This window comes from Dermacentor andersoni, chromosome 1 (genome assembly GCF_023375885.2).
Source record: "Dermacentor andersoni chromosome 1, qqDerAnde1_hic_scaffold, whole genome shotgun sequence".
NCBI classification, from domain to species: Eukaryota; Metazoa; Arthropoda; class Arachnida; order Ixodida; family Ixodidae; genus Dermacentor; species Dermacentor andersoni.
The window spans coordinates 165,870,622-165,883,026 of record NC_092814.1 but is presented as its reverse complement, the minus strand read 5'-3'; the positions used below and the strand labels follow the sequence as shown (position 1 = coordinate 165,883,026).

The following is a 12,405-nucleotide window of genomic DNA, read 5'->3' as shown; positions in this document are numbered from 1 at the left end:
AGCTATACACAGTTCTGAAACCGGGAACAAAGCAGCAGTGCTTCCATTAAGGCTTCATCATGCCACCTCATCGGTCAGAGAAAAGCTCTACACGGAATAACAGATGCGTGCACAAAACACAGAACAACACAAATACGGGAACAAGGGCAGGCAAGATAGAGGGTCAATGGGCCAACGCGCAAGCGCAACAGTATCATGGCAAGTCCCAGGTGAAAGGCTCCATAGTGCTGCCTCATGGCCGAAAAGGCTTTCCGGATTTTCTGCTTCACACGTGCACATTGCCCATGTCCCCCCTCGGCCCATTACCCCCAATCTAGTACACTATAGTAACACATGAAAAGTCTGGTGCCACTGGGTTTTAAAAATGGCGGCATGGACTTCAACGGCTGTGACAACGGTCGCATTTGTCAATGTCAGAATCGTGTTTTTTGACATTTCTTTTTTTTCAAGTAAACATATCCAACTTGAAAACTTTAGGGAATCATGTTTGCAGCTTTAACTTTGTTCTGATGATTGCGAGGAATAGCTTTAAGTTTCTGGTGCCTTCTCTTGTGTGGACACAGTTCGATGAGAACACTTTACTGCCGACTCCTCTAAAATTTTCTTGCAGCACCAGGAAAGATGTGTTGCATTGTGTACAACAGAAATACGCTTTAGTTTTGTTCCAAGAAACTTAATTTAGCAACTTCTGTGGCCATCCTTATTTGCAACTTTAATAACATGTAAAAATGATAATGACAGACAACAGAAAATAACAAATGAACTGTTGATAATGCAATGAGGAAAGCTGTTCACAGTGGATCAGACAAAAAAAAATTGGAATGTTTGGTGGTTCTTTTTTAGAAAAATAATTGTAATTGAAATAGATTTTTGATGCATGGACCACTTACAAATAATTTTATTCTTATTTATTGATTATGGATTTATTTTGTTTTTTCAGGCAGACAACCTAGAAGAGGGGGAGGCTGAAGATGATGGTGAAGTGTCTGACGTCAGTGGTGTGAGTTTTACAATTTATTGGCTACTGGGCTCTAATAAAGGGAACTTATATAATGTAGGTTATCTTTGTCTTTTTTTGTTGCTGTTTGTTTTCAGTCAAACTGCAAAGAGTGGGAACACTTATTTAATGCATGCGACATATAAATGTCTTATGAAATGACATCACTTATATGACGATTCTTCAGCCAAAAGAAAACTAAGCATTGTTTTAAAGGGACACTAAAGGCAAATATCATGTCGACGTTGACTGTTTAAATACCATTCCAGAAACCTCGCAATGCTTGTTTCGTGCCAAGAAAAGACTTAGCTTACGAGAAAATGGCATCTAAAGAGTCCGAATACCTTTTTCGAAATTCAAATCTCCAACCAACGAACAGGGGGAGCGGTGACGTTGCGTACGCCATCACCAGCCTTTGCTGCCATTGGTGAGTAAAACGGCGCCTGACAGACGGCGGTACCGAGCCAATACAGAGCGGCGGATTCGCCGCTGTAGCTGCTTTTTGGTCAAGTGGCGTAGACCGTTCAGGCATCCCGTGACGTCACATGGAAGTTGAATTCTCCGCTACTTGGGTTTGTGCAAGTTTCACAAGCCAGCAAAACCAGCGCAGCACTACGCGATAATGAAACTACTGGAACGTGAAAGTGTTCGCAGCGAGGAGTTGAGCGAAAACGAAACATTTCGGCCGCCCGCGTCGTTGTCAAGGGTAATTTTAATGAGTTCTTTTTCTAAAAATGCAATAGAACTGGTCAAGTAGCATTTTATTTCATCTTATAACACAAGGATGTTTTTGCTATGAGTGAGTACTAGTGTCAGAATTTAACTGAGGAGTGCTTTTGTCATCGGGCAAGTACTGGAACGTCCCAGGGGAGTCTCTAATCATGTCCTGCATTTGCCTAAATTTCTTATTATTAAGGCTTTGTTTGCAGTAATATTCACGCCTTGGAGATTCTCAAGCACTAATCTATCACTTTAGCTTGACTTTGTTTGCCTGTAGTGTCCCTTTAATACTTTCGTGACCGCGCCTATTCCTGTCGACAGTATGTTCTCGGTGGCACAAGTTCAAATTTTGGCGCCTCTCCAAGCGCTTCGGACAGCTAGCGCCATCGAGCGGGTTAAAGAGAGACTATTTTATCACTTTCGGATTTGTTTCTCTTTTCCACCACACGGGCATTTTAAAGCGTCTGTCTGCATAGTCGGGGTGACGAGCGCTCGTTTTCGAGATGGCTTCTACGTCACGCGCGTCCGCTTCACGGAAACAGAGAGTTTCGACGGATTCCGACGCATCTGGGCTCGAATTTGCGGATAATAGTAGCAGCACAGACTCGGAAGCAGACTTCGATTCGTCAGACTTCAGTACGGACGACTTAAGTGCGGCAAACTGCCCCAGAACGTCAACAGATATCCGCCGGTGAGTTTTGCTTTCTTCTCGGACTGTGTTATCGCGTCGTAAGGATTTCCGGCATGTTCTAAATGTTACAGTTCTTATCTGCAAGGTGTCAACATCGTTCGGACGGGACCATTTGCCGGCGGCCGCACATAGAGTGGAGTTTTGTCCACGAAGACCGCCGGGAGTAGACCTTGGAATCGCGCTCCGGAGTTGTGCGTGGCGGTTCGTAGGAGCAGTCGATTTCTTCCTGTTGTTTTCACCGCCGAAATCATCAGGGAGATATCCAACACAAATAAGTATGCATGGATGCATGTTTTAGAGAAGCCCACGTACAGCGAGAGAGATGGATCGTGGAAGGAAGTCACTGAAGAGGAGATGCTCAAGTTCATCGGACTTATCGTATACATGGGAATCGTGCAAGTCCCATGCTTGCATTGTTATTGGAGCACACTCAGATTATTCTCAGGGCTTTTTCCACCTACAGTGATGTCAAGGAAATGGTTCAAGGTGTTGCTTGCCTTCCTGAGTGTGTTTTATCCAGAGAAGACGACCGTCGCATCCCATGGCAAGCTTCACCACATATCCTCTCTGCTTCAGCACGTCAACGATTCTTCTGCGCTATTTTTTCAACCGTGTTGCAACCTCTCCGTCGGTGAGAGAATGGTTAAATCAAAAGGTCGGTCCAGAATTCACCAGTACATGAGGGATAAAGTGATCAAATGGGGTTACAAATTATGGGTTTTGGTCGATTCGGAAACGGGATACACTGTTCAGTTCAGCGTCTATACGGGAAAGCGCAAAGAACCTAGCGTGCGAAGTTTGGCATTGGATGTTGTGACGCAGCTGTGCGAAAGTTATGTTGACCAGGGTTACATAATTTTTTGAGAAAATTTCTACACTTCCACATCTTTCTTTGTTCATTTACTGGAGCACAAGACACTTGCGTGTGGGACAACGCAGAAAAATCGGCGTGGCTTTCCACGTGAACTGAAAGACACACAGTGGGGAAAGAAGGTGAAAAGAGGGGACGTTCGATGGCTGCGGGAGCAGAATGTTTTGTACCTGCAATGGAAAGACCGGCGGGTTGTGAATATGATGTCTACCGAGCACACAGCGAACAAATTCATCCTTGCAAAGCGAAGAAAGAAAGTCAGGAATACGTGGACAGAAGTGTCTGTGAAGAAGCCTGTGCTGATCAAGAAATACAATGTGGGCATGCTTGGAGTGGATAAATCTGACCAGCTCATCGGATCCTACAACATTCTTATGAAGTCCGTGCGTTGATGGAAGACATTGTTTTTCCACTGTATCGATATAGCTGTAGTAAATAGCTTTATAATGTTTGACGAGCATCACCGGCAGCATCCAGAAGTCCCAGAATTATCGAGAAGTTTGCACTTCGACCAGTTTGCCTTCAGGCTAGAACTAATCGACCAGCTGCTGGGATAGGATGCATCGTGCGGACCCCCCAGTTGTGCCCGTTGTTCCCTCTCGGAGTGCACCTCAAGTTCAACAGCATCAACCACAAAAAATGGAAAAATATAGAAACTGTAAACCGTGCTATGAAGAAAGAAAAGTTGAGCAGAAAACAAATGTTTTCTGCGAAACGTGCAGCTAACCTCTGTTTAACTTCAAGAAGCTGCTTCGCACGGTGGCACAATAGACACTAGGTCTAATGTTTTCCTGTGTACCTGAAGAACTTTTGTAGATACAGAGCGAATATTTACAGGCTGATTTCATATGGCCCTTTTGTTGAAAATGTATATTTCGATTTTTTAAAATATATTTTTTGTGCAAAGCAGCATTGATGTTTTTATCGATCTTTCTCGTTCTTGTTGTGATTTTTTTGTTTTGATAATTTTTTTCGTGCCATTATTAATAAATATGTTGTTTGAAATTAATACCGTTGGAGGAAAGATAATTTCTTCTTCTACAATTTGATACCATACACTTCAACATGAATCATTTCCTGTGGCAGGAAAAAAATAATAACCAGAATACCCAAAAACTACCAATTTTCCCGCGGTCACGAAAGTGTTAAAAAGACAGTGTTCACGATTATGCTCCTGCCGAAAATTTACACCAGCAGCAAAATAGAATACACTTGGGTTACTGCCATGTTAGCTTTGTGTTTGTCTGTCTGAGCTCTGTGCCACCAGGTGGCTGCACTGTGTAGGCCGTTCACATTTTTTCTTGTGTTTACACGAAAGCTGGACACGCTAAACTGTATTGTAGCAGTAATCTGCCAGCGTGAAATGGCGCCTGCAAACGTGTTGATGCTGGCACCAATAGGATACCGACAGCCACATGCGCTGCAGCCACGCCACTCGCATGTTGCCTTGCAGACAGATACGATGTCGCAGCTTGACATGTTGCCAGTTGCTATATTTGCAGCCCACACCGTAACAAGGGTAATCCACAGTGCTCGCGAAAAGAAAGCTCGAGACCAGCATTGACTGGGCAGCTTGCGTCAACACGGAGAATGTTGTAACACAAGCAGATCACACTTGCTGTGTGCTGGAAGTGCTTGACTGTAGGGATAAATTGTCCTTGTGTATTCTCTTCCTGTTACTCCTTTTTTATTGAAACAAATTTTCCAACAATAACAAGCATTTGTTCACCATAAATGTGGAAAAATTATAGATGGCGCGACCTATGTAGCCAATCAGATAGCTTACCCAACTGACAGTAATTGAGATAACTATGTCAATTGGTAGGGAGTGCCTGAAAACATGGGAGTGGTGTCGCTGCAATTGGTAGCGATACACATTTTTAAAACCTTATAATAAATTGCATGCTTTATGCGGAGCACGTGGGTTCCCAAAACCAATTTCATTAATTTTAGTGTGAACTGGATGATGTTTAACAGTATTGTTCAGTTTTTTCTGCTGATTGCAAATATCTAATTAGATTTTGTATATCTTGTTTAGAACAAATGATGCAAAGCTTTTAATACAGAAATTTAGTCAATTTCTTACGGGACTTTTCAAAAACTTAACTTTGTCAAAAGCAAAAACAAAGTATATGGCCGAAACGCCAGAGAGTAGCTCTAGCCGGTGATGCTATTTTTTTGGTTCTCAGTGCACTTATAATGCGAAAAAAAAAACAAAAACGGATGCAAACATAATTGCAATATTTTTGCTAATCTCCATTTGTAATTAGTGGCAATTAGAATTTGGCCGACAACTTTAGAAATGAATAAATAGCATCACCGGCTAGATCCATTTGACACAAATATATTGATGCTAAACATTTTGCTGATACTTAGAAAGAACATATGAGAACATGTACAAAGCAGTGTGTGGTGTCCAAAAAAATTAAACTGAGAAAAACGAATTTGAACTTTCAGTTCACTGTAACTTTGAATGGCCTAACAATATGGCAATATGAATTGCATCACTATGTAGCCCTGTCTTTCAGCAACAAGTTCATGACATATATGTGGCCATTGTGCAAAAATAACACTGAGATATTGGTTGCAACATCATGCATAGTCATTGAAAGCAATGCCAGAAAGCTAGCACCACGAACTTCACATTTCTATTTTAGTTACTTGTTGAACAGAAGGCACACAAATGGCATCCCTATGCAAATAAAGTTGCACAGAGTTCACGGCCACAACAACATATGTCCTTTGCACAAAGTTTATGGCTACAACAGAAAATCTAGATCAAATCCCAGTGGTGGTCGCCACATTTCAGTGGAGCCGAAATGCAAAAAAGTTCATGTGCTTGTGTTGTAGCGCTTTTCAAGTGCTCAAATTAATCCAGAATCATATCATGGTTGTGTAACATAAAATCCCAGAATTCAAATTAAAAAAAAAGAACAATGTATATCTCTTGAACACTCACACAATTGTGCATTCAGCACAGGTCACACCTAGACCTATAAAATCCCAGGACTGTAGGCAGTCTGTTGCTGGCTTGTGCCTCTTTGCAAGCTTGTCTGTCAGAGCATTTCTGTTTGTGCGATCCTTGTTGGACATGTGAAGCCTCCGACGATCCTTTTCAAGGCTTCGGCGCACCATACAGCTGCCGGCACTGTAGCCCAGCTTCTCGGCTATTGCAGTGTTGCTTCTTGTCGCACCCTGGTTGAATCGGCTGATGGCTTCAGCTGCTGCCCTCTGGACGCAGTGCAGTAAGGCATGCTTAGTCTTTGGGGCTTGATCCCAGATCACGGAATGCAGGGTTTCACTGCCATTCTGAGTCACGTTGTCGCTGCACCGCTCCAAGAGGGCTTCCTCACCCAGCCGCTTGAAAATTGGCTCCAGAGCTTTGAACACAAAGTTGGGCAGGCTGTTTTTGTGTACTGGAGGTTGCTCGCCTTAAGCCACAGCTCAGTTGTAGCTGCACCAGGATTCTAACCCTTCGGGACAAAGGTCTAGCTTGGGAGCATCATCAGTTGACGACATGTAGCGCAGGGTAGCCTCAACTGCCCTCTTCATTCCTGGCGTGTCATTCTTGTGACTCCTTAGAACCCAGCCATAATAATTTGTAATAATAATAATCATCTTCTTAATCCTGTCCTGGGTGAGCCATCCGTTTCCTCCAATGTGGCTCGCATTGGGCCTTCTTTTTGTCAACCAGCCCACGCAAGGCTGCTCCCATGCGCTTGTGCACATGATTGATGCAGTCTTCCTTGTCTATCTTGATGAATTCGTAAGCAGCTTGCTCCGTCGAGGTGTAGAATGTCCTGCTGTCACCATCGGAGAGCATTGTCGGGTAACGCAGCTTGTACTTGTCAAGGGATCTCTGAAACATGAGCAGTTCAGCTTGCGCCTCCATTTGCGTGGAATTACAGTCAATGTTTTTCTGGCACTCTGTAAGATGTTTTGTGTGCCAAGCCACATACCCTTGCTCATTGGGTTTTGGACCATGTGAGCAGCCCAAGCAAAAGTTTGACAGCACGACGTGGTCAACAACGAGTCCGGTGTACATCTCAATGATGCACCCAACAGCGACGTGCGAACTGCGGCCATGTGTCAGCCAGGTTCCATCATAAATAATATCTATGTTCCCTGGTGGGTTTCCCAAGTCCTTGTAAAGTTCTGTGATTTGGGCCACACTTGTAGCCTCACAATCTGTTGCAGCACTGCTGCACGCTTGAACCATCATGTTCATATGGCCCTGATAGGTCTTGTGGTGTAAGCCATGTTGAGGGTGTCAAACCGTGAATTCTCAGGGATTTTTAGTAGTCTGGAAAAACTCAGGGAAAACTCAGGTAATTTGTACCTCTATCAGGGAAAATTAGCAGTAATATTATTGGAAGGGTTGAAAGTAGCGGTAATGCTGACTCGAGTAACAGACAGGAATCGTAATGAATCGTCTTTGTCGCCCTGTCGTCGGCTGGAGGAGTTTCCAATGTACAGTCAACGAACGACTTTCCGGATGCCCGATAATTTGGACGGCTTTGCGGCACCACCACGTACCCCATAGAGTCAATGTATCAGAACAGCCGAAATTTGGGACGCAAGAACCCTTCGCCGTCCGATTTTCCGGATTTTTGCCGTGACCGCAGGTCTGAAATGGCATTAATCAAAGCCACCAGCGCTGCCGTTTTGATTACCTCGCCGCCTCGAACCGGCGCTCTCGCCCGCAGATCCGCTGGCAGCCGTAGCCACCACTGCGGCAGCGCTAGACCTAGCTGCTTCGACGTTCGCTATTGAGCTCCTTGCCGGTTTTGCTTCTGTATGCATCTCTTTTATTCGTTGAGGATGTCCGACTCGATTTGCAATTTTTTTCGAGACGTTTTATTTGCTGTGCATTGTACCAACCTCTCCTTTCTATTCTCTTTTTGAATAACATAAACACTACTCCTTAGTGTTCAGACTGAATTAAGTAGGGTTTTTTATTCTTTTTTTATATGCTTACTAGAGAGTGACAGTGTCAGGCGACGTGGTTTCAGCCCGTCTTGACATAAAACTTAGTTCTGCGTCACTCAGGGAATATTGCAAAGGCACTCAGGGAAAACCTGGACAACTTGGGGAATTTGGAAATGTCACCTTCGTAGACACCCTGAACTAACAAAGAGTGCAAATAAGCAAGTATGGGGTTCCACTCCAACTTTATATCAAATGAGAACATTACAAATTTCAGTGAGAGAAATCCATCTAACTGCTAAAAAAAAGAAAAATTTTTAAAACATTTTCTAATAAAGGCAACATTAGTTCGCTTATTTGCACTCTACATAGCTTTGCCTTCCTGGAAAAAAAAATTAGTGATAGCGCAAGTAAAAGCAGAGATAATGCACCCCCAATACGGCATCATCATCAAAATTGTGGTTTTGAGAAAACGAAAAACATTTCACAACTGATATGTTGAAGTAAAGTTTGACAGAAACGGCCGTAAACGCCATCAGTAGGCACTAGCTATAATTCACGGACGATGTTTGGCTGTTGCCGGTCGATGACATAGTATGCACTGCAAGTACGTTTACTTCAAAAGGATTGCACGTTTTCGGGCCCTCAATTCCCCGCTAGCTCCATCCCGACGCATTCTCACCGCAGATCTCGCAAACCACAGTCAGTTTAGTAGCGATACTGTAATCCTGATCGCTCTGCACCAGCTACGCAGAACCACCACAAGTATTACACAAGAAAACGCCGAGAAGATTGTTCACTGCTGCAAGCCCGACAACAATATTCACTGCTGCAAGTCCGACGACAATGTACGGAGTAGCAGGCCTCGCGACCGAGGCTGTTGCACTATCGGCGGTCGGATCTTCAACGAAACACCAAATCTTTCACTCTCGTAGATGCGATCTTGTCGAGCGTAGCTTTCTCATGTGCTTTTATCTTATCCACTTCCTCTTCATATCATAAGACTCCGGACAACATAGGGGAAATTACTTGTGTGTAATAAATGAAGTAAAGAAACGATAAATTAATGGAAATGAAAGTGGATGAAAAAACTTGCCGCAGGTGGGGAACGATCTCACAACCTACGCATTTCTAGGGATTGTTCTCCACCTGCGGCAAGTGTATTTTTCATCCACTTCATTTCATTGCCATTAATTTATCGTTTCTTTACTTCATTTGTTACAAACAAGTTCCCCTTTGTTGTCCTTGGCGTCAGTGTTTGCTGGCTTCTTATGATATGACTAATAAAGATCGGGCCCTTTGGTTAACTCCCTTTCACTTCCTCTTCGGTTGAGACAGCTATGTTCAATTCTTATGCGAGTGTAACCGGCATGTGGATATGCGTGATGCGGCAAAGCTTTGAGGCGTCGACGTTCAGTGGTGGTACGACTTCAGCAGCGAGCTGCCGGGTATCCTGTGCTGACTACGACGACTGAATCGCTTTTGGAAGTATATTGTGTCTTGTATGTTTCCACCCATAACAATTCACGGAACAAAACTTTGTCAGACCTCCAGCATATTGTTATATCGTGCATATTACTCAGTACGACAGGAATGGAGACATTACCCATCCTCTGCGTTTATTCCATCCTCTTGTTCCTCCCCCTTGGGCAGCTCCAAGCGCGCACCTTCTCATGGCGCTGCGGTAGGCAGCGACGCCTTATATAACATATCCCCTCGTGAAAAAAAAAAAAAAAAATGGTCCGTTACTTCTTGATGTAGTCATGCAGCTTCTTTGGTGTCTTCTTGTTGTGGGCGCTCTTCGCATCTTGGCAAATTACCTGAAGCTTGTTGCGTGCGCCCTGCAGCAGGTGGTTCAGGATTCAGGGGTGCCTTATCTGCGCTTGATGTGCCAGGTTGTGATGGACAGCTTACAGCCGCACTGGTTGAGTGATCGGATGCCGGTGACCAGTTCATGACAGCAGTGGTACCTAATTTCATTCTGCTGATAGCTTCAGGGTGAACGGCCGCTAATTTGGAAGCATTCCACACCCGCCCATCTTCCAAGAGGTAAGAGGCGGGTCCGCGCTTTCCAATAATTTCCAAGATAACTTCCCATGAACTGCAGGTAATTTAACCCGCACGTAGTCACCCACGGCGAAGTTGGGTTCCTTGGCAACGCGTTTTTGAACGGTGTAGCGCTTCGACGTCATTTGCTTGTTCTTGATGCGCTCTCTCAACTGCTGTAGTGCCTTTGAAGGGTCATTGGTGAAACATTTGTCAGGGAATCCCACAATGTCAAGTCTGGTGCAAGGTTGGCGTCCATGAAGAAGAATAGCGGGTGCAACACCAGTAGTCGCATGAGGCGTACAGCGATATGTTTGTAGGTAATCAAACATTGCTATTCTTATCTCACGACGTTCTAAGGGCTAATTGAATATAGGATTTTAATACCTGGTTAAATCTTTCCACTAAACCGTTAGCTTGCGGGTAATACACAGAAGAGTTGTAATGGGTGATTTCGCACTCTGTGAGAAAATCTTCAAAATTCTAAGAAAATTGTGGTCCATGATCGGATACGATACCACGTGGATATCCTTCTCTTGCGAAAAGTTCAAGTAGGAATTTGGTCACTGTAGACGTGGTCGCATCGTGTACGAAAGTCACCTCTGGCCACTTGCTGTAATAATCAATAAGCGTAATGGCAAATTGACAGTCAGCTGGAGCTTGTGTGAAAGGTCCCACAATGTCGATAGCAACTTTGTCCCAGGCTTTCTCGGGAAGAGTGATGGGTTGCATTGGGGCTGCAGATGTACGCGCTGATTTGTCACATGACTGGCAGGCTACACATGTCCGTACAAGTTCTTCAATGTGATTATCCATGCACGGCCACCAATATGACTCCCTAAGACGAGCTTTGGTACGACTAATTCCTGGGTGTGACTCATGAGCCAGATCCATAAGACGGCGGGTCAAAGCTGAAGGCACGACAATCCTGTCACCCCGGCAAAGAATGTCGCTAACAACAGAGAGTTTGGATCGCACGTGAAAGTAAGGTAGCAGCTCTTTTGACAAGGATTTATTGTCAGGCCAAGAAGTAGTGTTAAACTGCTTAACTTGAGAGATAGCCTGATCGGCAGCACTTGCTTCTTGAAACTCTTGCATGGTACTAACTACTGGTGACAAGAGACATATAAATTCTTCTTCGGGTGCATCATGGATGAAACTCTGTACGGGCAGCCGGGAGAGTGCGTCAGCCACGACGTTTTCGCTACCCTTCCTGTATTCCACGATGTAGTTGTAGCACAGCAACCGTGATGACCAGCGCGCAATCCTTAACGGACGGTGACCTGTGCCTTTCGTTGAGAGGAGCGTAACCAAAGCAGCGTGGTCTGTCCGCAAGATGAAAGGTCGGCCCCACAGGTAAACGTGCCAGTGCTCGCAGGCCCAGACGCAGGCAAGGGCCTCACGTTCACCGACGGAGTACTTCCGTTCATGTGGTTGAAGAGTGCGTGAGGCAAACGCGACAGTTTGCAGTGATGTTCCGTTATCCTGCTGCAGTACAGCACCTAATCCATATCCCGAGGCATCAGTTGTAACGTACACGGGTAACTGAGGATCAAAAAGGTGAAGAACTTCGCAAGATGTTATCAACGTTTTCAGCTGCTCCAAGCCGGTTTGGGCTGCCGCAGTCCAAGCGATCCTCTCTGGAGAGTCCATACACGATTATGTCGTCAATGTAAAACAAGACGCTTTTGCATCCTTGGAGCATCATATGCATCATCTTCTGAAACGCTGACGGTGCCGATGCCAGTCCGAAGCACACCCTCTTAAAGCGGAATAGTCCGTCGTGGGTTATAAACGTCGTAAGATCATGACTCTCTGGACTTAGTGGTAACTGATGGTATGCAGAAACTAAATCTAGCTTGGAGAATCGCTGTGCACCAGCCAAGCTGTTCAAAAGTTCCTCAGTTTGTGGCAGGGGAAAACTGTCCACTACTATAGCTTTGTTTGGCTCTCGTAGGTCTACGCACATGCAAATCGAGCCATCCTTTTTTCTGGCTACGACAATTGGCGAGACCCGCTTTGAAGAATCGACGCGCTCAATGATGTCCTGGGCTCCTAATTTTTGTACTTCTGCCGAGACTTGCTCACGAATGACGAGTGGTAGTCGTCTCAGTTTGCTGGCCACTGGTTGAACAGATGCGCGAACTCTGACCT

The 12,405-nt window shown here is 44.8% G+C and overlaps 1 protein-coding gene across 14 annotated transcripts in view; it reads left to right on the top strand.

The window, feature by feature from the left end:
• Positions 1–12,405, top strand: part of LOC126547062 (uncharacterized) — a 273,332-nt gene that overhangs the window by 59,742 nt on the left and 201,185 nt on the right. For all 14 annotated transcript variants that reach the window (XM_050194897.1, XM_050194899.3, XM_055062716.1 and 11 more), the window contains one exon: positions 941–1,000. In XM_050194897.1, the coding sequence (XP_050050854.1) occupies positions 941–1,000 (60 nt within the window). The remainder of the gene's footprint in view (positions 1–940; positions 1,001–12,405) is intronic.